This window comes from Diceros bicornis, chromosome 32 (genome assembly GCF_020826845.1).
Source record: "Diceros bicornis minor isolate mBicDic1 chromosome 32, mDicBic1.mat.cur, whole genome shotgun sequence".
Classification (NCBI taxonomy): domain Eukaryota; kingdom Metazoa; phylum Chordata; class Mammalia; order Perissodactyla; family Rhinocerotidae; genus Diceros; species Diceros bicornis.
Window position 1 is genome coordinate 5,854,858 of NC_080771.1, and position 27,889 is coordinate 5,882,746.

Below are 27,889 nucleotides of genomic sequence, written 5' to 3' on the forward strand. Positions count from 1 at the left end.
TAGAGGAGGGTTTCTCAATCTTGGTTCTATTGACATTTTCAACCAGATAATTCTTTGTTGTGGGGGCTGTCTTTTGCATTGTAGGATATTTACAGCAACCCTCTACCTACTGGATGCCCCACCAGTCATGACAATCAAAAATGTCTCCAGACATTGCCCCCTGGGGAGCAAAACTGTTCCCAGTTGCGAACCACTAACCTAGAGTGATATCTATAGTACGTGAAAAAGCAAGCTGCAAAATAATTACAGAGTACAGCCCCTTTTTGGAAAAAAAAAAAAAAAAAAGGATTTAAACCCTTAACAATGGTTACATTATAAGGGGTAGGATTGGAAGGGTGAGGAGGGGAGAATCTTAACTTTTTCCACTTACAAAAACAAAACAAAATTAATAAAATCTAAAACACTCGAGTCAGGAAAAACTACAATGAAGATATACAAGCAGTTAAAATAGTCTGTAGCAAATTGCTAGGCTTTGATATTAAATATATAAACTTCCCACTTCTTAATAACTTCTGAGTTATTAAATTGCTGTGGAATCCTTGGAGAAATGGGTCACATGTATCAGAACAATCCCAGTCTTCCTTGTCTCACTGATTATATTCTCTTCCACTGTTCTCAAATATTATATTCAATTGGCACGCGTGCTTCTGCAGATTTGTATCACAAAAGTGGATTTTACGTTATCAGTTTGTCCTAATTTTCTTTGCTTAGCATTCTACCACACATTTGGCCATTTCTCCTCAAAAATTTGAGCTTTCTGTCCACTCTTCAATGTTCTTTTGAAGTTTCACCATTGCTTGCTTATGTCACTTCCACCCCCAATAACTGTCAATTAAGCTATCCTATTCTTAATTTTGCTCCCCATATACATCCTTCAGAATGCTTTTTAAAGTCCTTTTAGTCATTTAAATCCAGATGTTTTAAAGTATCTACAAGCAACTTCCAGAGTACACTAATTTAAGTATTTTAATTCTGACTGTATAATTAGTTAGCCGGCACGGCCATGAAATACGATGATCTGATTTCCGCAGCTTCCTCATTAACATAGGAGTTACTTTGCTCTCCTGACTCCAATGCCTGTAGAAAATCAGCATGCATAGACACTTGATTGACCCAACCCACACCTACAGCACTTCATATGGGTCTCGTGGTCAAACAGAAGGCCAAGAAGTAAGTTTCCTTGGCGTCCTCAGCTCTTCCTGAATTCCACCTGCAATTTATGCCTATATGATGCACCTGGTTGCTTGAGGGTTCCTGTTGACAAACGGCCAAGGTTCAGTGTACGAAAAAGGATCATTTACTGTATGTTTACTATGTGCCAGGATTTGCGCTAAACTTAACACGCATTTTCCAATTCAATCCTCTAAACAGCTTCCTGAATTAGATACTATTATACCCACTCTTAGGTAAGAGTGACTCCCCAGGCCACGGAGCTGGCTAGTGATTGTCTGAGGGAAAAACTGTGCTCGAGGGAGCAATGGGCCTCAATGGTGGAGGCAAGTATTGACAGAGAGAGAGATGAATGGGGCTCTGGGCTCTCTACCACCGTCATTTTTAACGAAAGCAACTCCTTTTCATTTGTTTTAGAAATCAAGATTCCTCATAACATTTTATTTAAAAAAAAGGAAGGGGGTGTTCTTCTGCAGTGGGGACAGAGTGAAAACCACTCCTGAAGAGTACTGGTGGTGGGGCCAGGGCCTTCCCCAAACTTAGAGCCATCCACACAGTTTTCAGATCCAAAAGAATGCTGGCCCCATCTTTCTTATCTCCCACAAGACAATACACCAAGGACCTCTAAAATATTTCCAAGTAACCTCTGAACCACATAATCAATGCATCAAAATGTGCTAGCATTTACCATGGTCCACAGTTACCTGATAACAACTTCCTATGCGTGAGGATTACAGCATAAGAAGATTAATGGTGAAAATGTCTCTTTAGAGATTCAAGTTCCTTTAGGGCCACCAATTATTAACAACTGCCTCGAGGAACTTGGCGATCCTGAACAGCTCCAGTCATTTTCCAGGAGAAAAGTAACCTTTAAAAGACGCTTCCTTTGATTTTAGGATTCCCACTTAAAAAGAGAACCATGTCAGCTCAGTTTAAAAGTACTTATTGAGCACCTCCTATGGGTCAGGCCAGAGAAGCCAATACACCAGCGCTTATAACTTAGAAAACTAGAAAATTATCATGTGATTTTTTAAAACATTACTCTAATTAAACATAATTTAGAATGGACTAATAAATTTACTGTGACAAAGTGCAGGCAAGAATAATTTATATATACTCCTTCAAAATAGCTCACAATTTTTCCTAGAAGTAATGGCACGATAAGGAAATGTGTAACTCTGGATGATATAGCCCTAAAAAATTTAATGCGTTTTTGTAAATTATTGCCTCTCACTTATTAAATTTAAGTCTTGAAAGATTTACCAATGATCACTGAAAGGTAAAGCAACTAGTGGGTTATCAGAGATTGCCACTATCGTATCCAACAATAAGAGCTGAATGCTGGGAGCTTCTTCAACTCCTTTCATAATTATATTTTATATGTAGAGTTCATTTGTATCATTTCCTAAGTTGTTCATCACTTGGCAACAACTCGTTCTCTCTTCCTGGTCTCACTCTGTCCTCTGATGATATTAGATAAGAGTTTCTCAACCTAGGGAAGCTTGACATCTTGGTCTGGATAATTCTTTACTGGGGGAGGGGCATCCTGTGCTCTGTAGAATGCTTAGCAGCATCTCTGGTCTCTACCCACTAGATGCCAGGAGCCTCCCTTCCCCCACCAGGATGTGACAACCAAAATGTCTCCAGACATCGGTGTATGTTCCCCGGGGGACAAAGTCCCTCTCATTTGAGAACTACTTTATTAGACAAATATAATGGAAATCATCTTCTTGAGGGGGAGGGGAAGGAAGTGTGCAAATCCTATATTCTGTCCGTAAAAACAGAAAATGTGCATAAACAAGATTCAAACTGTGATAAATACTGTGAGAAAAATAAGTAGGTCATACCAAGAAAAAAACCAGGTTATTGTGGGGAGGGTGGCTACGTTTGATTAGGTCAGTAGGAAAGGCCTCTCAGAGATGACATTTGAGCTGATAAGTAAAGAATGAAGAGGAGCCAAACAGGAAAGCAGGAGACAGCATGTTCCAGGCAGAGGGAAGGGCATGTGCAAAGTCTGAGGTGGGAGAGAGCCCGGCATGCTTGAGAAACGGAAAAGAGGCCAGCACAGACGGCAGCAGGGCAGGGAAGGTGCAGAGTGAAATGCAGTGGGATCAGAGAGATGGGAATGGGCCAGGTCACGCACGGTAGGGACACCAGGGGATGCTTCCCTGAAGAGGTGACCCATTGAGCTGAAGTATAAAGGGACAGTAGAAACTACCTGAGCCAGAAAAGAGGGAAGAGGCTCCCAGACAGAGAAAAACATGTGCAAAGGCCCGGGGCATGAGGAAGCACATCATGGATAAGTAAAGGAGAGGCCAGTGTTCCTGGGCCAGGAAGAGCAAGGCTGGCTATGAAGCTGGAGAGGCCAGTAACAGCCATAAAGTGACAGGTCTTGTAGTCTGTCCCAGGACGTCTGGATTTTATTCACAGTGTAGAATGATGCCACTGAGAGTTTAAAGGCCTGGTATCTACCTAGCAGGTGTATTCATTTCAATAAATATGAAGTGTTCATACCTCATGGGTAACCCATCTAAATCAACTGTGGACAATTGGATTTAGTTTACATATTAATAAAAAACATATAGTCGAATACCACGACCTATGTTTTGAAGAGTACTCAAGGATTAATTTTTGCACTCAGGGAAGGGCAAGCAGAACGGGCAGGCCATGGACTTCACGAAATGCTCTAAGAGGAAGTGCATCGCCTTCTATTTGCCTGTAAGTACAATTCGACAAAGCCTTGCTCAGCGAAGCCTCAATGGTTTGTGCATGTCTTGGGAGGGGGAATGCTCAGCTGAGGCTTGCTTCTCTCTCCACCTGATGAAAGAGGCTCTTTGTCTCTTTTTTTAAACAGGAAACCAAGGAATGGATATTTCTGGTAGCAGCCCCTCGCCTGAAACCCAGTCTATTATTAAACATTAATCATTTGAATGAACTGTTAAAATCCAAATAATCTTATATTAAAAAGGAAATTTTAGATCACTAGCATATATTAAAAACCGGGATCACCCGTCATCAGTGGAATGCCAAATAAATACTGAGAAAAGACAATAACACGGTTATAGTCACTCTAAATACGGGGGCTAAGGCTCTGGGCTGAAGCTCTGCTTTCTTATTTAAAAAGGATGAAAGAGAGCTGTAAAAGACTTATTAGCCCCAAACTGAGACTTTCTCCTTGACTTAAGCCCGAAAGAGAACTGAAAGATGACAAACATCTTGACTGTGTAAATCACTATGTTATGCTACCATATCCAGACTTCGTATAAGATATGTAGGGCTTTGGGGGGTTGGCGAGGGGCGTGGATACAGCTTGATCTTACTTCCTTAGCCAAGAAAACTCTACCTCCCCTACATATTCAAATCTTTTTCACCCGTTCTTTCAGGCCTGGAGCAAGAGCCAGCTCCTCCATGACGTCATGGAAGTGTGAGCCCCCTTCACTCCCGCCCCGGGCATTCATCTCTGCACTGCACACTTCATGGTACATAATTACACACCCTCCTGTAACCTGTTTTGGTTTCTTTTGCAAATGTAAGATATAAGCTTTCCAATTGATTTTTTATTTTAAATATCATACATTATTATTCTTTTATCTATTTTTATTCATTACAATGATGCTTACGTCCATCTGGGTTGATTTTATTATAAAGGAGTTAAAAAAATCTAATATGCAAATGTGTTTAATGCACCTTTCATTCACGTTTACAAATAAATATTCTCCGTAACGATCCAATGTTAGGTTTTCATAATAGAGGATAACATCTAATTAAGAAGCAAATAACCCAAATATATTAGAGAGTGTGACTAAAAAACTGTGCCAGTTTTTTAATCAATATTTCTTGAGAAATGGAGTAATTAAACAATTATCACTAATAAAAATTGCTTTGTATTAATAAATATCAGACAACTGCAAATACGAAATTCAAGCCAGTAATTTTATGCTCAATTATTTAGTTATGTCCTATAGCAATGTTAAAACTTGATTTCCAAATTAGTAACAATCAATCAATAGTTATGCATAGCTAGTATATTTGTAACCCCAATAGAACCTGAAACAAAGTTATGCCAAATGCATACCAATGATAATTACAGACCTACATACCACAAACTTTAACTTCATCAAAATATCTACACTGAAATAGATAATTTTTACTTAATAACTACTCTCAGAGTTATAATCAAACATACCTACATATGAACGTTTTGCGAAAAACAGTCTTCCCAAAAGTTAATTAATAGTTTCTTAGCAAAATAAAATTAAGAGTTTATCATAAAACACTTAATGGTATTTTACTCATAAACCCTGTAACTCCTTTGTTTTACCAAGGAGTCAGCTCCATGCTTATTTTATTCAGTCCTAAATTAAAACTGTAAAGAGGCATTCCATTTTTATAGCTGTTTATACTTTAAACCCCTTCCCCTCCATTTTAAATTAGTAGTCAAGGTAGACTCTTAATAACAAATATTCTTTCATTGTCGTTTCATTCATTCATATATTCAACAGATAAAATATTTATTGAGATCCCAGTGTGTTCCAGCCCAGACACTGTTCCAGGCAGCAAATCAGACAGGTGAGGGGAGAGGACAGGCTGTAAACACGCAAAGATCATTTCAAAGGGAGACAAGAGCTGTGAATAAAAGAAAATGGGGCAATGGCATGGAGAGTGACTCTCATCCCTCTAAAAAACATCTGAGCCACCATGCCAGTTTTATTTGGGAAGCTGAGTGATGTAAAATGGTGTCTCTACTGTCCCTGAACCACTGGGAAGATCTGGCGTTACAACAGTAGAGTAGATGACAACAGATTATATACGTTAGAAACAAGACAGAGGGAAATAAATCACAGCGTAACTTTCTAATAACACTTTTCCTTGAATGTTATAAATCAAGCAAGTAATCACGTGTCACACTTCACAAGAGCTAACTGGGTTTAGCAGAAGTTTGGAACACACTCCCACTTCAATAGATGGCTCTAAAGTTAACTCAACCTCAAAGACAACACTCATCTGTTCAGGGTCGGTAGGTATTTACAGGCCAAGAATAAAGAATATTTATTTTAAGCTATGTATGGTAAAAGGCTATTTGCTCTACAAAAAAAAGCAGCTCGTAAAAATGTCTGTGGCCTGGGCATTTGGGCACCCAAGCGTCAGGTATATAGTAACAGCTAAATTAAAGTTGACTTTCGACGATAAGCATCTTTAAAGCAGTAATCAGACTGAATTTTTTTATTACATGGAAGAGACACTGGCAATCAAGAAAACAATTTTATAGTATAATAATCAGTCTCTAATTATTAAAAACAATCTACAGCACTTGGTAGGTTCTCAGTAAACATTTGCTGAAGGTTAATAAAGTTTCAATTTTATAATTTGGACTTTGAACAGAGAGGTCCTATTCCACTCAAAGTGAGTTTTTTGCTTATGCAAGTTGTGCCTTTTCTATTGTTAACTTACAATCAAAATATTTTTTGACCAAAAATAAACATCACTGAAGTAATCATTTAATTTGAGAAATTGTTGGTCCCCCCAATAGCTAAAGGATAATCATCCCGTGGAATTCAGCTCTGCAGCCTCTGTTGACAATGGCAATGAACATGTTCATAACAATAATAAGGGCTTGTTTTAATAGAACGTTCCACGCATTAAACACATTAATGACCCATGAAATAACTGTTTTATCTGTAACACATTAAGCAACATTGCTAAAACAATGTATTAATTGAAAGTCTGCTATTTCTCTTCATGTAAGATTTTTAAAAGTATAAAAATAGCATGAAAATCATTTTGTAAAAAACAAAAATAATTCAGCTTCAAAATGAGAGCCACACTAAATGACTGTATGAAAAATAAAAACTTCTAAAATAAACCTGGTAATTTTAGATGTGTTATTTTGATCTATTCCCATTTTTCTGATCAAAAATGATATCTGTCTGGATTATGACTTGAGTCTTACAAATATTTTAAAAGCTTATAATTGTCTTCTCTACGTGCCTATCTTCTATAGGACATTTTTCTCTTTCCTGAACAGGTATAGAGACTACCATACTCAAATACACCTCCCTTACTTACAACTTGTTCAATTTCCTAATGCTATGTTTGATATTCCTAGAGTGCCAGTGTAGCATTTTCTATAAATGTGTGCTATCACAATTAAATCCAAAGCATTATCAAAACAGAAAATGTCGGTCCTCTAAACTTGAAATATAACGTACGAAGAAAAAGTAAGTGAATTATCAGTGTGTTTTATAAAGTCTCTTGTGGGGGGCATACAAAATATCAGACTAGAGACAATTATTTTACTGTGTTTCCTGGATATCAAAGAGAATTTTGAAATTCATCAAAGCTAACCTTCTGTTATGTACAACAGCCTAAGCTGAAAAGAATGTTAACAAGTTCAATTTTCATTCAATCAGCACTACTGCTCTCTGAAATGTTTCATTGCAGGAAAGAAATAAAAATAATCTATATGGTAATTATGAGGATGAATCCCCCAGTAACTTTCAGCTACATCAAAGGTCAGCTCTATTCAAGATATTTTATCAGTCCCCTGCACATACTCCTGTCCTGTCATTTTAAATCTGAACAGCATTTTATTTTCCCATTTACAGCTACCTGCAGAATTAAGTACTTAAGCCAAATAAGAAAAAAAAAAAGAAATGTTGAATGCTGGCAAAGGCTATAATAGCATAGAGATAAATCGTTCAGCTGCTCTCTCTCAAGCCTCTAGGGCTGCAGATTTTTCTTCTCCTGGTGCACTGTGGGTATTCAAAACTTGTTCAACATGATTTCATTTCATTTCAGGCAGTGCCTGAGAAAACTAAATTACAGAATCAATCATACAGAAGGTCAGAGTGAGACTTCATTACAAGTATTGCATGCTTGCATGAATATCTTTCATTTATGACTGACCCAATATGTCACAATAGCTGTCTAGTAAAAATAATCCACTTTCTGAAATTGATGTACTACTGATGTCAACGCTACTCAGGAGGCCGGGCAGATTACAGAGAGGTGTTAAAAAAAAAAAACCTTTCAGAGCGCACGTTGTAGATTTTTAGAATTGCAATCTTTTGTAGATTAAAATAATTTCCAGATGATCATCTGAATTGACAATGATGCTTAGAGGTAAAGAATTTTTAACCAAAACAAAATACACTGTTGATTTCTTCTTGTCAACCACATCCTGTTTTAAAATATACGCATCCAGAGCAAGCAAATCAAGGTTGTTCTTTGAAGGCACAAATGCATCGACTTTCAGTTTTTCAACAATTCGCTTTTGAATACCAGGGCATTATCTGCATATTTTGAAATGTGAACGCTAATCATTGGACTCTTTTTAATCCCCCCATTTTGTTCCCGCTTTCTGTTTTTAAATATAATGGCATAAATTTAAGGAAGATAAACATGCTGTGTTTGTTGCCAACAAAAAATGCAGCTAATCAGGAATGTGACAAACTGTCACTCTTTCTAAAGGAAAACCAATGGAGCTCTGAAGAAAAGCTGGTTCGATACAACATAAACAAGCTGGCTTTTCTTCTTAGATGATCGTCTTAATTCACCATAGCAATTCTTAACAGACAGCCACATTCATTTGGATAATACAAGTTCTCACTTGCATAAGGTATGAAATATCCAGTGCACACTGGGAAGCCAAATGCATGATGTATAAAGTATTATTTACTATTTTGCTGGTGACCTTCCTAAGGGAAATCTCCGAGGAGCTGCTATGGAGCATTATGATGTAGCCAGCCAACTCGGTACCCGGAGGGAGATATAGAAGAACCTTGACATAACCTATTTCTAACCATGCCTCTGGCGATTCCGAATTCAAGTTTATAGGCGAACATGTCAGGTAGTACATAGAACAAAGCCAACGACACATTGTATTCATCATAATTCTGTCCTAGTACATTTTATTTTTTCCAACATTTGTGATTTAAAATCCCATGACATTTCTTCAAGGTGAAATTCTACTAGAATTTTCAACAAGATTAGTTTGTTTCAAGCCAAAATAAATATCATTCTGGTTCAGCAAAACATCAGAAAGGCACCAATAAATGTGATGAGGTCCATGTAAACACCATGACAACAGCCGGCACTTAGCTGGAGTACTTATATTTTTAAAAATCAATGAAATAATTCAACTGCTTTAGTGATTAGCAATACATTACAAAAGAAGCATTAAAAATTGAGTCCTCTCTCCCAACGCCAGTCGGTGAAAGCATTGTTCTTTAAGTGTATGTGAATATCATAATTATTTTATGATTCCATCTTTAGTTCTTTCCAATATAGTAAATTCAATTGACCATGAAATGAAATTTCATAGTCAAAATGCCTCCTTTACACTTTTTTATAGCAGCAATAACAGTTTTATAGCTTTAAGGCAAGGTAATTCATCAGATGTTTAATTTAAAGGCAGATTCTTATATTATTAATAAATATTTACCAATTTAATAAAGTACACATTTTAGCACACATTATATGGTCTTTTAACTATTTCCACAACTTAAACGAGCCTCGCTGAGCATCTACGAGTAATGGTGAACCCTGGTAAACTCCCTTGGTGGCTAAACACACTTTTTATTTTTATTATTTTCCAGACACAACATTGCAAGCCTGATTGCAGAAGAACAGAGGACAGAACCCTCCATTCTGGTGTCAAAGGGACAAAAATGTAAGAAAGTCCACAGGAAACAATTATTTGTGATGGCGAGGAACGTTTATGAATACTTAATGACCATTTCCGGACTGTTCACTGCATTCTTTTCTGACAAAAAAGTAAAAATAAAAACCCTGATGTTCAGCTCAAACACAAAAGATCACAGGTAAAGAAAATTATGGTGCCACAATCCTATTTGGGGAAGTAATCTTGTATTTCAGAGAGTACACAGAATCTTTGCACCACTAATCCACTACATATTTTGCAATCATCTGTTGTTACCTGGGGAATTAACAATGAAACCAATAAACATCACTGGCATGGTCCTAATGTGCAGAGAAACATGTAAACAAGCAATAGGATTTGTTTTTTGTTATACCAACACATCTGTTTCATTTTATCAGAGTTAAAAAAAAAAAAGCCCTATAAACTATTAGTCTTGTTTTAAAATGTCTGTTTAGTATCTCACCTAGATAGACACAAATGCATTATATACGATGGTGGAAAAAAACAATCCCAGCAGAAGAGTTTAAAATGCTTAAGCAGATTTACTCTAGTGATTGCTGACTATAATTGCACACTAAGAAAAATAGAACCAAAATTATTGCATTAGTAATCTTGGCTCTCTGGAGTGCCTTATTCGATGTTTACAACAATAAATAACACAATTAGGTATATTTCACACAATAACCCGCTCTATATTCTCCTCTGCTGGTTATAAGCAATTATTCTTTTTCCCTTTCTCTGTATCACAGTTTGATGTTTCATTTGAGGCAGGAGCAAATCATGTATCGTACACATTATGTTATAATCCAACAAATGCAAAAGACCTAGACACCTGATAAGGGCTTCCATGTCTAAAATCTCTCCTGGGCAAACTTTTAACTCAAGCACACCTCTTTGTTAAACCAAAGGCAAGGGAAGCTTGGCTGCTTCCAAACCAATGATTTCTTAAAAACCATTTCAGATCAGAAGGATTTTGTTGGGTCATCCTCTTTCATGTGACTGTCAACCAACCCAACACCCTCTTGTCCAAACCAGGGATTGATCCAGTACCTGTGTTTAAATGGCACTAGGAAGAATAAACCACACATCCACCAGAGGACAGGCAAGAGCATGTTTCAGAATGTGGACTCTCAGATCTTTACCATGCGAAGTGCAAATGATAAAAAAAAACACTTTCAAGCAATAAATTTGGTGCCTACCATATGCAACCCACTGCTATGAAGCACGCCATCTTGTTCCACGAGATTTCTTGAGATTGTAATGGAAGGAAGATCCAGGCTTTGAGGAGGAAACTGGGGTGTGAATTCACTTCCCTGGGAAGGCAACGGGTCGCTGAGGCCTTGAAAGGGTAGAAGCACATCGGGCATGCCCAGGGCGGGGTCTGACTCTGGAGGAGGCGTGATCGGGGGAATTTCAAACTCCTCATCCCCAAGACTTGGCGTATGGAATGTCTGCTAAAAGGAAACAAAATATAGATATCTTCACATTCTGTTCCTATATCTTATTTCTCCTTGGAAGGAAAAAAAAAGATTTTGCATGAAAACACTACATAGCTAGGCCAAATATTTATTTCTCAAATGAAAACATCTTAAACACAGATTTCCATATATAAAGTTTTGCTGATCATTCTGATTAAAGATTTAAGTCTCATTATCATATGGTTTTAAGGGAGTATCAGTATTAACAGTTTTTTAATGCGTACTTAATTAGCAACATCTGTCTTTGTTGTTAGTTGGAGCATCAGCAACATTAGATTTGGCTATATAACAAATTGCCACTTTATTGATATGTTAGTGAAACAGCTCAAACCGCTTACATTATCCACATGCTTCATAAAATGCTGACGATTTTGTGGTGCACACACAACATTAATCCAGAAGTGAACAGTACACGTATTTACTTTCTGCCACAACATATAATACAAGTAATATTAAATTTGTGGTTTGCTTTTTTAATTTCCTTATTCGTATATTCCCAAGAGCAATGAACGCTTCTATGGAAATTGTTACTGTTTGTAATACAACATTTTAGATAAGGATTATCAGAGCATATATTAAAAGGTTCCAGTGCCTTTATTTAAACTATAAGGAGAGTTATCTTCTTTTATACGAAGATTTTGATATGTATTTATCCGAACATTTTCTACCAGCCTTTAACTTTTAAAGAGGATCTATAGAATGAGCATAGAGATATACTGATACAGATGTACTAACTCTATTGATGTTGCTTACTTAGTTACCTAGACAAGTGTTATTTCTCAAGACCTAAGTAAATAATGCACTGCTTCTTCCCTGCTACGTAGATTCTTAAAGATAGTGTTTTAAATAGAGCCTTTTGATGTAAATCAGGGCCGCCTTGCTCAACTACACTAACCATCTTTCTTAAAATAGAACTTGGATTTTGTGGGATGGGGGGGTCAAGGCCTAGGATATTATGGTTGGTAGGGTGAAGGGGATGGGTGGCCACTCAGATATTTTTTATTCCTAGCTCAGAGGGTCAAAGTTATAGTTGATTTATTATTAATAGTATTTTTTGAAGAACGAGTTGGTGCAAGATAATTTGAATCTGCTATAATTGGTTAAGAGAATTAATTAAGAGCTGAAAAATCATCATTCTTCAAACTATCAATGATGATATAACTTAATAACCACTTGAGAGAAAATGGAAACAAACTCAAGGTAAAAAAAAAACCATTTCTTGCACCTAGAACCTGTCAACTATTATTTGCATCTCACCAGAAATAAAGAGGTCACAAGATATGGGAGTCTATAATGGGACAATTAAACATGTTAAGTTTCTTAGCAGATTCAATATATGTAAAACATTATAGCATAATAAGAAATTTGAAAGCTAGAATGAAATATTAGAGTTTCTGACATTTATTCTAATAATGATCCCCCCAAAAAGATGTCAATTTCTTACTCTGGTACCCCGAGTTCTCAAACACAAAGGGAGGAATTGGCCACGAACGTGGTTGGCTAATGAACGTAACCCTATGGCTGCATTTGCCGTTACTTTGGCACTAATGTGGTCTAGTAACAGATGCAACTGTAATTTGTGACTCATTTGCTACCCCATTACTGCTTAATGAAATCTAACATATCACATTAACAATACGGATAAACACTCATTCTTGATATGTGGCATTTGGCTGTTTTCATTACCACTGTAATTAACACTTGAAATATTATTTCAATAAATATTTAAAGTACTTTAAAAATGGTCAGGGTAATCATGACACAGACAGAAAACATAAAGCAAATGTGTGAATTTCAAACGCAGAGTATCCTAGTCCCCACAGCGTTATCCACAAGGCAATATCCACGTGAAGGGAACTGGTTTCAGGCACAATTTCAACTCCACAGCATCAAATCTCAAGACTTCCTGAATTAGTTTGCACTCATTAAAATGTTAAAAAACCAAATAAATTTACTTTTAATCCAGTGATTGGGAAATTAGGTACATGCTATAATGTAGTGCATTAACATTTACTTGGGCTTTATTTTTTGTTCAAGAAAAGGTGTACAGTGAAATCATTACACAAGATTACGTCTTAAACTCTAACATAAAGCCTGTCTTATGCTAGGCAGTGAAAATTAAGGAGGTTTTCATTTTTATTTTTGCTAAGGAATGGAAAGAGATGTCTTATATATAATATGTCCCTACAGTATAATTTTTAAAAGATAAATTAATTTTAAGTTAGAATTTAGTATAATACTATATCATAACCTAATAAAATCTAATAAAATACAATAAAATTATATTATAATATATAACTAAGACAATACTAAAACCTTAAACCACTTTTAAAGAGAGGTAATATATTAAATATAAAGTTAATGATTCCTTAAAGAGTAACCAAAACACTGGTTATCTGAGATTATAAAAATAACCATATAAGATATCACCAAAAAAAAGACTGATTTTTACAACTATGCCATATGACCAATATCAGATTAATCATTTAGAGTTTATATGATTACTTTTTACAGATATTGACTTTTCAGTGTTTACCTTGAACACGTTAAAGTAGTATGTACATGGTTAAATACCATCTGTACTGAAATGCTCAAAACATTTGTTCCTTTTGATAAAAATGCAAATCTGGAGAACTGTTGTATCAACATATAACAGCCAATGTCTGACACGGTGAATTATCACAGCTGGAATTAAATTGTCTCTGAACAGCTGCTGGCAGTAGAGCTTTCATCAATGTTTGATTCAAATGTAGGGAAAAAAATCCTACAGAATGAAACATCATGTTGTCCTTACAGATGGGGTTTGTGTTCATTATCACAAATAACACAGCAGCCAGCGCCAAACAATATTCCCTTATCTAGGCTGTCTTCTTGGTTAGAGAGATGATGGTCACTGTAAAAATGATTAATCTACGAACACCCTTAATTCTTGATTCCTCATTTTTTCTAGCAATTTCTCAAAGTTAATTTCTTTCATACCACTTGCTTCCCTGTACCAAGATCATTTACGAAGCCATTATGATGTTCATTCTCTAGGGTCAAGCTAGTTCAGTTTCCTATATTTGAATGTATTTGGAAAATGAAGACTTTCTATCACAGGAACCACAAGAGGAAATGTTCCATTTGGACCAATTTCACTTCTGTTTGTTCTTGTTTTAAAATCTTAAATCTCACACAGTCTATCATTTTTAGGAAACTATTTTCTTGATCTAATCAAGATTGAGGTTTTTCTGCAGGGCAGGCCAACGAGACCACACAACAGCCCTAAGTCAATAAGTAGGGAAAGCAAGAAAAACAGCAACAAGAAGACGTTTGTTCCATCTCCCCTGGTAAACTAGACAAACCCAGAGCACAACGTGGTGCTGCCTTTAGATTTTATCACCCAGTTTTCTCAGCTATGACCAAGTCTTGGAGCATGCCCATTCATTCATTCATTCAATATTTATTGAGCACTCACTATGTGCCAGGCACTGTACTAGGCTGTGGGGAATCCAGTGAACAACAAAATACTCATTTCATATCACTCCCACTGACGACCCACGAAACTGTAATACTGTTCTGCCACATTGTTTCCCAAACCATGGCAACTTAATAAAATCATCCCCAGAGCTATGTGAAGTTAAAATACTTTCTATTAAAAGTCACCTCCATCCTAGTTTCCAAAATAACTACATATCTGCTTAGACACCAATACAGTTAAGATAGATAGATAGATTTTATATACTTTCTTATACATTTACTTTCATTTGCATAAGTTATTTCTTTTCATCAAGAGATGTGTGTGAATTACTAACATTCGTAACAGCCTAGGGACAAGTGAGAAAGGCTTTTCAGGTTGTTTCCTTTTCCAATAGGTTTTTCCTATTTCTCCTCCAAAGTCGTTACCTTGTGCCACATAAGAGAGAGAGAAATTCAATACTTTGCTTTTCCCTTCAAGCCTTTTAAATGATCTAAGTAACACACAAAACATGAACAGACACATGACAGACACCTACCTCACTGGCTGCAAAAAAAGCGTTGTTTGCCTCAGCCATATTTATGTAGTTATTGTTATTTCCAAACTGAAAGAAAGCAGATTGTTTTATGTTAATATGCAGCATAATAAAGAATTCTGGTGGTTTACTTAATACTCAGATGGGATTTGGAAAGAATGCTGGTGTTATGAGATAAAAGGATGATTTGACTCAGACCAAATGTGACAGAGTTTTCAAAGCACTATACTATATACTGTAGGCAGTTTCCCTCAGAAAATAAAGCATGGAGTTACGCTAACTCGATAATTCTAGAAAATAGGTGTTGTTTCTCATCAAGACTCATAGAGAAGGCAGACAATTACAAACATTTGGCCAACTGGTCACTAGTTTTTATTGAACTGGCATTTGTCAGGTTAGAAGGAAAAGAGTTTCCAAGAAAATCACCTTGACACATTTTTAAAGCATATTGGGATTTCATAGCTTACTTTTCAAGAACAGATGTCACAAGTGTGGGTAGGTTAAAATGTGAATTAAAGGGAATAGAATTCAATTCCCAAGACTCAGATTCTATTTTCTAGTGAATGGGGTGTGGCGTGAAATTAAATAAATAATAAGACTAAAGAATATTTTCAAAATCCCCAAACAGAGTTTCAAACGATATCTATATCCATCATAGCTGTTGAAAACAGTGATATTTAATCTCTCAATGTAACATTAAGTGCAAAGAGGTTTAAAAAATAAGCAGGATCCTATGAACACAGCAATTTTTATTTAATTCCCTAACACAATAGCCCATTCATACCACCACAAATAAGACTGTATCAGCATTTCAGACATAAGCTCTTTACTTCTAGAGACCTGTTATCAAAATGTAAAACTTGGATTTTGGCAGAAATGTATTTTCAGGTTCAGATGGTATAAGTAGGCACGTTTTGTTGCTTTAAACATTCTGTTATCAGTCCGGCAATATGGAAAGGCTCTGTGAGCATAAGTATCTGGAGCTATATTATTTTCATGATTTTTAAAAGGTAAAAGAATGCTCTCCTTCTATAAAGTGTATTATTTTCTTCCTTTAATGCATCAAATAACACATAGGTTTGGTCTTCAAAGGGTGAAATGTATATATCCATTCTCTAACATAAATAGATCTTGTAATTATTTAAAGTAAAAGGCACAATTTTCCAAAGGGGAGAGAGAAAAAATAGATACAGATACACAGATAAATATAGAGAATAAATCTAGATATAAACACATAGATATGGAAGACCCACATAATCCTCCTCTCAATAAACTCACGAACACTTATTTCTGGGGAGCTCTCAAGGCCTGACTCTCAACCTGTAGGATTCATGCACAGAAGCAGGATTGACATGCTACACTTTATCATGTCAGGGATCCAGGAACTAAGCAGGATTTATATGAAATGCTCTCATGGTTCCAGAGTGCTGTTAAGGTCTACAGAAGCAAAATCCCACCCTGTAAAGCAACACCGAAATACATACTGACACATGAGCCCTCAGATTCATTTGGATAAATATCTTTATAAGGATTTCTGAAAGACGTATTTGTTAGCGCTTAAGAAAGACCTCTATTTGGTTTCTCTGAAGGCACGCAATACCGAAAACACGTGGTGATGGTTTCACAAATGTATACTTATCTCCAAACTCATCAAGTTGTGTATGTTAAAGATGTACAGTTTTTTATATGTCCATCATACCTCAATAAAGTGGTTTAAAAATAATTTAAACCTTAAAAAACACACATGTGAGCAGGTGCACACACACACACACACACACAAACTTATTTTCCCCATTTTTCTACAATGTTAAACACATGCAAGAAAAAGTATGGGTTTTTGTCTTGGAATTCGTCACGAATTAATGATCCTAGAATTAAAATCTCAAGCCTCCATTCCGCATGTTCTTGTCGGGTATTTATGAGAACTTGGGTCACCATGTGTATTCCAGGCACCAATCCTGGCTCCCCCAAGCCTGCATCACTTTACCGTTATTTAAATGTAGGTTTTGTTGGGGAATTAGAAATCCATTTAAGGCAAACAGCTCATTATCAGAGAGTATTTTTTGAAGATTAAACTCACCTATTATCTAATAACACCTAAAACAACAAAGAAAATGGCTATTAAACCGAGGGCCTAAACAATTCAAAAAACAAATTAAGCTTAGAGTGAAATAAGAACTGGGTTAGAAATCCTCTTCTGAACAGTTAGTATGCGAATGTAATTACTGAAGAAACTACAGCTAATCAGCTGTGAATTGTATCCATTAATTAGTCTTTGCCCTGGAGAAATGAGAAAAATCAGAAACGACGCTGGCCCGGCGGAGCGCTAAGGACCCAGGCGCCGGCCGCCCTGCGTTTAGTCAAGCAGGGGGCTCCAGTGGTCCACGTAATTTGAAAAGCTCTCACCTGAAGGACTGAGCTAGAATTACAAAGCACTCCTTGCCTATCTTTTGTGTCTACATAAGGCCTTAATTAATGGCTTTTAATTTGGAAACACTCGGCTATCAGGCGGGAACAGTTATAAATCGTTTCAAATAGAAGCAAAGGTTTCTATTCTGTTTTGGGCAAAATAGCTCCTCTACAAAGATGGCTTCAAACGTGGACTTGTTGCAGGCAACTGTCTTTCTCCTGCACAGGTGGCTGGGCCCCTGGTTTAGTGTGGAAGAATAGTTAGATAAAATACAGGACGCCCAGTTAAATTTGACTTTCAAATAAACAACATTTTTTTTTTTTTTAGTATAAGTATGTCTCATGCACTTTTTGGGATATACTTATACTAAAAAAAGTATTCTTTATTTATCTCCAATTCAAATTTAACTGGGTGTTGTGTATTTTTATTTGCTAAATCTGGCCACCTGCTGTGGGTAGTTAACCTGATCAGGAAGCAAGAATATCACTTTCCATTTGATTAACCTTACGTAGTAATGCTAGCTTTATTTTATTTTAAAATGTGACCTATGAACCCTGCTTTACTTGTTTTGTGTAAGAACAGATCCAATTCTGCAAGAAAAAGTGATCCTTTGGGGCAGACCTCTGATATAATGACCTCAGAACAATTAACTTGAACCGAATTGTGTAAAATTAAATTTACGTTCTAAGAGACAGTGACATTGGTAAACACATTATCGGTAAACTCCCCAGGTCCACGAAGGAAGCGGCCTTAACTATATTCACCACTGTCTCCCCCAGAACCAACAACAATGCCTGACATGTTATAAGCATTGAAGAGAGGGAGGGAGGGAGAAAGGCTGATCTCATTTTAACTTCAGTGTCTCATAATCACCCATCCTAACTGGAGTAATTTTCTCACTTTTTTTAATGATGCTATTGACAATAATAACAATAAGTATTTACCCAGTGAAGCCCTCTACAAACAGTATTTCATCTAACTTTCCTAAGTGAGACTTAATGTAATTTATTTGGTCAACAACCAGTTAGATAAATGTAAGTACTAGCCCTATTTTATAGATTAACAGACTGAGGTTTCCAGGGGTCAAGCACTGGCCCAAGATCACAAATTCAAACATGGAAGTCTGGCATCCTTCCGGCCTCATGATCTGTTATCACTTACATTCTAATATCCACAGAAACTCGAATATTTCACTCAGTGCTCAACTCAATTTTAAAACTTTATTTTTTTTGATCTTACTCAAAGCTAGAATTTCCCAGAGGATATTTCAAGGTACTTAACTCTAATAAAATGCTCCTCAAGAAAAGGGTTCCATGGCCCAGTACGTTTGGGAAAGGCTGCAGACCACTGCCCTCTCTTTGAGGAGTCACAGTGCTCACTATAAACTTAAAGGCTCTGAGAAGTCCTGCAGTTCATTCATTCAGCAGATTTTTATGTGCCTACATGCAAGGCATTGTGCTACACACTGGAGACAAAATGGGGAACAAGATGACAAGGTTCCTACTTGAATGGAGCGTACATTTTTCTGTAAATGGGAGACAGTAACCCCTCCCCCCCCCCCCAAAATTGCTGTGGAACACTTCCTTTTGTTTCCCCCACAACACCCTGCAGGAACACACTTTTGGAAACCTTGTTCCAAACTTCTTATTGACAATATTCTTTTATTCTCCCTGAATCCTTCTTCTAAAAGTTAATATCCTAATTTTGCACCATAGTAAAGTCTCTGCATTTGTGAATCAACTAAATAAGCATTTCTAAACTATGCATCCTAAATCGCCTTAAATTGTCCTATTTCCAAACTTTCTAGATGGTAACTCTCCATTAATGTTCCTTCGAAGGTCCCCTCCTCAACCACAGAAGGTTCTCCTATGCGATTTCAAGAGGCAAAACAAAAAAGCACTTCAAATAAACTAAATGAACATCAGGTGAAACAGAGCGTTAACTACTCTGAAGAGCATATAAAAACATGATGAAAGACACAGGCCAATTCCAACTGTTTTCAAGAGCTTATCTATGTGGGGAAATGGCCACCACGAGGCAGGGGCATTTAGGAGGTGCGCTGCTGCTGATCGGTCCTTTCCACTTTGATAGACTCTAATAGATGTGATCTCCAAAGATATAATCCCCAAAGATATAATTATAAAGCAGAACTAAATTACTCTGCGTGTCGAACTTCTGTATCTTAATAATTTCACAAAAGAACATCTTCATTGTACTTGGAGGTAGATTTGCTTTTGCTGCTTGATGAGTAATTATAGCTTCGGCAAACACAATTTATGAAGGACATCAATTAAAAAGGAGCATTGCAGGATTTTAAAAAAAATTTATTAAAGACCATCGTGTTCATGGCCTGTCGAACCGTGTGAAGTGCCAAAGTAAATTAATGGCGATTGTTAAGTCTAGCTTGTCTGGCGAAAGGCTTGGGAGAAAGTGGAACAGCAGAGACAATAACCCATCTGTAATCACAAGACGAATGCTTCAGCTTGATGAGTCCACACAACATCCTTTTCACTGAAATTATTTTGACACCCATGTGAAGAATTGTATAGGCTCCTAATAAAGCAGCATTAACTACAAGGTATCAAACAGCTAAATGGCACAAATTTAATCCTAAAAAAAAAAGATAATCCTTCGAATTCTCTTTTCTTTTTTCCCATTAGATTTGTTAGCAGACACCATCCAATTTGATGCCTCAGTAAGGACATCTGTCAAGTTGCTTACACAAATGAACTGTGCCATCACGGATCAAGTGTGCCAAGCATGGTCACATGATAGAAAAGGCTGCACTGCAAAGTTCACACACTCTCGGAGGCTCTGTTAACTAGTCCGCGGAAAAGAACTTCCCAGACATAATCAAGTTTTAACCATTTTCAGCAGTGGTAATCCATTCCAAGATATAAAGCCCAAAAGAGTGAACACAAGCCCAATATGGCAAATGATAACAATACTGATGTTTATCAGGGGTGGATCTGGAGTGCCATATTAGGAAACAAAGAATGACTTAAGAGAATAAACACAGTCTATACCAAAGGTTAGGGGTTCAAAAACAGTCTGGAGACAAAAAACTGCAAACAATGGACTACGAGGTATAATTAGCAGAATATATATACTCACACACACAAACATATAGACACACAACTCTGTTCACTATGTATATAGTACAATTATATAGAGAGAATTATGCACACACATATGTATAATTATGCATATACATACATATATGCACACATACATTAACAGGTTCAAATACAAAGCAAGATTTTCTTTAAGAAAATAAACTTTCAAAAATATTATTTGCTTTCCATATGCTAAAAACTCCTAGATAATTATCTCCTGAGCACTAGACTCACATACACAACGCCCACAGCACCTCCACTTGGATGTCAGTAGGCATCTCAATCATACAAGCAAAACGGAATTCCTCATCTTCTCCCCCAAGCCTGCTCCACCCACAGCCTTCCTCATCTCCTTTGATGGGAAAGTGACTCAGTTCTGGTGACTTAAGCCAAAAATCATCCTTGAATCCACTCTTTCTCTCTCCCTTCCCCCATCAGATCATCGAAAGATTGTGTTGGCTCATCTTCCCAATTATCCCCAAAGCTGACCACTTGTTACCACCTTCACTGGCTTCACCCAGGCTCAAGCCACCCATTCCCTCCTGGATCGCTGCCGTGGCCTCCTGGCAGGTCCCGCTGGCTCCCCCATGCTCCCCACCAGTCTGTTCTCAGCACAGAGCCAAAAGATCCTTTGAAAATCTAAGTCAGACCACATCACTCCTCAGAACTTTCCAATGGCTTCCTATTCACTCAGAGAAGAAGCCCAAGTCCTTACGACGGCCCTCGTTTCTTCTCGGTCCCTTGACCAACCTTCTCCTTCTGGCTCATCCAACTTAGCCCTGCTGGCTTTCTTGAGGTTCCTTCAATACCCCCCCCCACAGTCCCATCTCAGGGCCTTTGCACTGGCTGTTTCCTCTGCCCAGACTGTCGTCCCTCCAAATGTCCCCATAGCTTGCTCACTCTCCTTTGAGTCTTTTCTCAAATGTCACCTTCTCTCTGTCTACCCTATAAAATTTCTTTGCAGCCCTCCTCCATATCCAGCACTCTCTATCCCCCTTCCCCTACTCAGTTTTTTCCATAACACTTTTCAACTATATGACATAATATAGTTTTTGTCTTTCTCCCCCCACTAAAATGTAAATTTAATGAGGATAAGAATGTGTTGTCTATTATTTACACTGATGTCCCAGTGCCAAGAAGAGTGTTTGATAAACAGTAGGTGTTCAATAAATTTCTAATGAATGAATGAACAAGTGAATTAATTCCTAGATGTGAAGTGATGGGATGCAGAATTGTTCTTCAAGCCAAGCAGGGCATAGTGTAAGCACTTGAAGTTCAAGTGAAAAGGAGAAACCAAGCATCTATCACCACGGGACCCTCCACAAACCACACTCATGGGAAAAAAGTGGTAATGGCAAAATAGGAAGAATTATATAGTCTAAAAAAATTAATGTTTTAAATGCTAGAGCTAATTAGCTTGAAATAAAAAGCTTTGTTCTAGAAAATGCACGAACCCTTTTATGGAAAAGATACAGAGGCCTAGGATAGCGGGGTTGGAGTGTAAGGACGGGTGTCTTACATGACCGGAAACAAGCTGCAATGAACAACACAGCTTCTGACCTGCAGGCAAAAAGCTGAGAGAAGAGAAAGCCAGTCTAACTTCAATGGGGCAAGAATCTGAGTATTAAATTTGACAGATGATTTTTTTTCTAATTTATAATACTGTGTTTTTAAATATTTTTTGCTTTATAGTCTAGGTCAGAGTTTCTCAAAGTGGGTTGCTAGGGACCACAGAATAACCACATGCCTGTTAGAAATGCTGCTTGCTGATCCCACCCTGGATTTACTGTCTCAGAACCTCTAGGCAGTGAGGCCCTACAAGTCTGTATTTTTTTTTTTTTTGGTGAGGAAGATTGACCCTGAGCTAACACCTGTTCCCAATCTTCCTCTTTTTGCTTGAGGAAGAGTGGCCCTGAGGTAACATCCATGCCCATCTTCCTCTACTTTATATGTGGGATGCCTCCACTGCATGGCTTGATGAGTAGTGTAGGTCCACGCCGGGGGTTCCAAACCCGCGAACCCAAGCCGCTGGGCCACTGAGGCAGAGAGCGCTGAACTTAACCACTACGCCACTGGGCAGCCCTTAAGAGTATTTTTAATCAGCTTCTCAGGAACTCTAAAATACACTAATATTTGAAAACTACTAGCCTTGTTCATTTTAGACTAATGTAGTGGAAATTTCTTTTTTTTGGCGGGGAGCGGTGGTGAGGAAGATCAGCCCTGAGTTAACATCTGTTACCAATCCTCCTCTTTTTGCTGAGGAAGACTGGCCCTGGGCTAACATCTGTGCCCATCTTCCTCCACTTTATATGTGGGATGCCTGCCACAGCATGGCCTGACAAGTGGTGTGTAGGTCCGTGCCCGGGATCCAAACCTGAGAACCCCAGGCCGATGAAGCAGAGCACGTGAACCTAACCACTACACCACCGGGCAGGCCTCTGGAAATTTCTTTTTGTGTATAAACCTTTCCATACACCTGAGGATGATCTCACTGAAATGCTGATGTAGCACAAGCTGTGTTGTTTAGAGCAATGAAGCCTTAGCTCAAGTATTTACAATCTCTTCTCACCTTCCTCGCTTACAGGAAAATGCAATCATTTGTGAGGTGACCGTCCGCCCCCTGTTCCACCCTCATCACCAGGAGGAGGAAAAGGAATATCCTAAGTTGGACCAGCTAGGGAATGCAAGTTCCGCTGTCAGATTTTCCACAAGTTCTGTGGACCCACACAAGGAACAACAATGCCTAAACATATGGACTCTACCCAAACACGGAGGCCTTTGGATTTTCATGATCTGGACACATTTGAGTCTGTGAATTGCATAACCATCTGGACTAGTTTGAAGTGGCAAGAAAAAAAAAAAAAAACCCTCTCAAACCCAACTGCACTTGTTTAATATCAGGAAAACTAATATAAGTAAAAGAGAGGATACTAAGCTTCCCAAATCACATTTTCTTTTTGGCAAAAATGGAGCAGTCTTTGGGATTGGCCTAGCAACCAAGCATCACCAATATTCAGAGAATGGGAAAAAAAGGCCCTGATTTTCCTTAAACACACACCCCCCCCAAAAAAAAAAAAAAGGCAACTCGTATGCTGTTAAGAGACCACAACTTGTGCGTAATTCTGATTTATCTCCTTCCTCCCAAAAGCTATACCAACACTTAACTGAGTAACTATTAGACGTTAATTAATAGGATATTATTTGGAGAATATATCTACCTTTCTGTAGATCTACTTTCTCCAGAAGTGGAGGATACGATTGTTGCTTTTAAGGGATGACATCTCAGTTAGGGACATAAACATTTATCAACATAAGGGCCACGTCAGTAAGGGACACTGACTAATAGTCTGCAAGGCTAGGAAAAGGAATCAAAAGGGAATGGCTCTTCAGAGGAACAAGTCTCGAACCAAGGAAGAAGGCAGGATGAGCGGACTTCACAGGCAGAGAGAATGGAGGGGGCGATGCTGCAGACCTAAACGTGTGCGGGCTTTGTTCAAGGAACAAAGCAGGGATCAATTTGGCTGCAGGCGGGGTGCCAGGTATGGAGAGAAGGGGAGGTAAGTGGGAGAGATGGTAGACAGCCAGGTTCCAGAGGGCCCCGAAAGCCAATCTAAATATTTTGAAGTGTACTAAAGAGGAAGGTCTATGAAGGATTTTGTTGGAGGGAGGAGGTAGAGAGTGATGTAAAACCCGCACTTGAGCACATCGATAGTCTGAGACGTACAAAATTAGTATTGAGAAAGCCTGGAAGCATGGAGACCAGTCAAGAACACTTCAAGGCTGGCATGAGGTTGCAGGTGTCTAGACTCAGCAAAGGCAATAAGAAGCATGAACTACAGAGAGCACTTCCCCACTGGCTTTGAACTCCAGTCCCGCCAAACTGTTCTGGGATGGTAGGCAAGTCACCTAACTCGTCTTAAGGACAAGTTTAAATCCCACCTGAGCTACTTGCTAGCCATGTAATTGTGCACAAGCCACACAGAGGCTCAGTTGCCCCATCCATAATACGGGGATAAGAATAGCATTTGCCTCATCCTGGGGGTTTTGAAGACTAAATGGGTTAGTGCATATAAAGCCACCTTTTCTGTCTGTACTAATGACCAAGGTACCATTTCAATGAGCCTCGTAGAAACCACAACAGACCAAGCATATCCGCTTTACAAACTGCTGTAGGTTATATGACAGCACAGCAGAGTTGTGCTACTTAAAGAACTCCAATGGCTTCCCAATGATATTTACAGTAAAATCCAAACTCCTGTCCATGGGCTACAAGTTCCCATGTGATCTGACTGCTGGTTCCTTCTCCAACTCCCTCCAAAGAGGGCAACTCTCACCACTGAACTCCAGGCACACTGCCCTGGCTGTTCTCAATCCCTTCTCTGGGCTGTTACACCTGCTGGCCTGGCCAGGACCACTCTCTCTCCTATCCTTACTTTATGCAGGTTTCTGCTTAACATCCCCTCCTCAGAGAGGCCTCCCCAGATCAGCTTGGCTAACACGACCTGCACACCCCATCCTCAGTCTTTTGTTTTGTCTATTCCCCCACTCTATAAGCCCTCAGGGGACTTGTCACTACCTGACTTCACTGCATTTAGTTGTCTGTCTCTTTACTGTCTCTCGGCTCACTAGAGTGGAGAGGCCACGATGACAAGGAATTCATCCTGTTCCATGTAGTTTCCTCTGGCCCTAGGATAGTGGCTGGCCCATGGCAGTAGGTGTTCAGCATATATCTGTTGAATGCATGAGTGAATGAATAAGCCAGAGAGATCTAAGTTCAAATCTCAGCACTACCACTTAAAGGCTGGGTATCGTCAGGTAAGTTGCTTCATGTTACCTCTCTGACCTTCTGTTTCCTCATTCCTAAGGAGGAAAGGATAGAACTTCGTGGGACTGGGCTGAGTAAGAAGAAGTAAGACAACACAAAGCCTGCAGCAAAACATCTCATACGGAAGGCGCACTCGATAAATGTCAGAAAGTTGAGAGCCAGGAGACTGGAAAAGTAGGAATTCGATAATCTGGAAAAATAAACGGGTTGTTAAAACATTTTATGTAATATTTGTTAAGTGTCTACAACATAAAAGACAATGCAAAAGACACAACAGTTAATATTGAGTAAAAATATGTGAATAAGAATCAGTTTCTACCCAAGAAGAGCTCTAATGGAAAAGATAGATATGACCCCACATGACCCCTAAGTATGACCCCTAGGTGCTACACTAAGGATATATGCAAAGTACTCCCCCAAAGTCAGCAAAAGGTTTCAAATAAGAGGATCCATTTGAGTGGAGTCTTGAAGGATGTTTAAGAGCTTGCCTGTGAGAAAAGAGCACTTGGGCTAAGGCCTAAAGTCATAAAAGTGGGCCTGGCAGACCAAGAAATGGGGATGCACACATTCTCGGTGGAGAGGACAGAGAGAGGGTTGAAATGGGAGCCAGCAAGTAATGCCTGTACTTTGAAGAGGTTTAGTCTGTAAAAATGCTGTATGGATAAAAGGAGACTTGCACATGTTTGTAGGTGGAGGCAAAACTAAACACAAAGGAGAAGGAAGATAAGCCAACAATAAGCAGAAGATAAGATTTGGAGTATAACTTCCAGAAGGTAAGAATAATGTCTATTCTGTGTGTCTTCTACTGTATTTGGCAAACAGTGGGCCTCTTTTATATAATGACGGCAACTTGTAAAACAGATGTGCTTGGTCTGTTTTGGTTTCTTGAAAATCACTGAAATGACAGCCAAGAATTTTGGTTTCTTAAAAACCATTGAAATGATAGCCACGAGTAGCCATTAGTCTGGATGGAAAAGGTGGCTACTTTCTTTGAAGTCACTATAAGAATCAGAAAGACCCCTTCCCCTGGCCCCCAAAGATGTGACACCCACATGCAAATTTCCATTACTAGTACATTCCAAGCACATCACTTGCATTTAGAAAGGGCTGTATCTGGTGATAAATTCTAATATCCCTGGAAGAAATAACAACTCAGCTCTCCTCTGTCATGGGTACTTCATGTGAATTCGTTTATAGTCAGTAGATTCACTAGTGCACACAGTAGGTATCATCTTCAAGGATGCTCAAAAAACAATTCCTTGGAAAAGCCTTCCTTGGCACCACCTTGCCCACCCCTGGCTGGACTGGCTTCTCCTCCTCCACGCTCCAAGGCCACCTGTGCACCACTTCACACCATGTTAAAAAAATCTATTTCTGTGTCTGCCTCCCTGGAGGGCAAGGGCTGTATGTCCCTCATTGGCCATTGCAGCACCACGGCCTGGCACACAGTAGGCACTCAACTGATAATGCAACAGCCTAAGGATCAACCTCAGGGGTACTTGCAATTGGCAGCTTCAGTGTGGTTAAAGACATGTAACTAAGCCACTTATTTTCCTGTGCACATGACTCCATCCACATCAAATTCAGGTGAACCATTGTTATGGTTTGCCAAACCTTAAACTAAAATAGATATGCAAAGTCATATAAGATAAAATCTGGGTTATTTTCCTCGTACTGCCAGACTTTGCAGTTCATGCTACAATCAAATGACTAAGGACCTTAGAGACTTTCTGCTGAAAACAAACTTTAAGGTCTCCAATGACGTGCCATATTCATACTGAATACCCTTAGTAAGTCTCCTGGGCCTTACTTCTTCCATAACCATATGAAATTTCAAATGTAAAAAAGGGACAACAAATTAAGTAAAATGTTCCTCAGTATTTTTTAATGAAAACATTTTAACTAATGACAACATTTCTTTAGTTCAGTAACCAAATTCTACTAACCAACGGTACAGCACACGTTCTCTAATTTCAATCACTCCCTCTAATTACAATTTAGTATGAATTCCACCAAAACATCAATGACTCCCTAGACTGTCTTTTATTCTTTGATCTCTAAAATCTAAAACTTAATGCTTTTAAACCATATCATGTTCAGGTGTCTGAAACAAATATGCTAATATATAGATGCAGACAAAGCTGTAGATATAGATATACAGATATAAATATTTAGGTATATAGATCAATGCTTCTCAACCAGGGGCAATTTTGGCCCCCTATCCCCAGGACATTTG

General features: G+C 38.3%; 1 protein-coding gene across 3 annotated transcripts in view; it reads right to left on the reverse strand.

Annotated features, from left to right (window-relative positions):
- Positions 1–27,889, reverse strand: part of TOX3 (TOX high mobility group box family member 3) — a 104,555-nt gene that overhangs the window by 14,933 nt on the left and 61,733 nt on the right. For 2 of the 3 annotated variants that reach the window (XM_058527797.1, XM_058527799.1), the window contains exons 2-3: positions 15,306–15,371; positions 11,032–11,286 (exon numbers count right to left, since the gene is read on the reverse strand). In XM_058527797.1, the coding sequence (XP_058383780.1) occupies positions 11,032–11,286; positions 15,306–15,371 (321 nt within the window). The remainder of the gene's footprint in view (positions 1–11,031; positions 11,287–15,305; positions 15,372–27,889) is intronic. The other variant, XM_058527798.1, reaches the window with a different exon arrangement.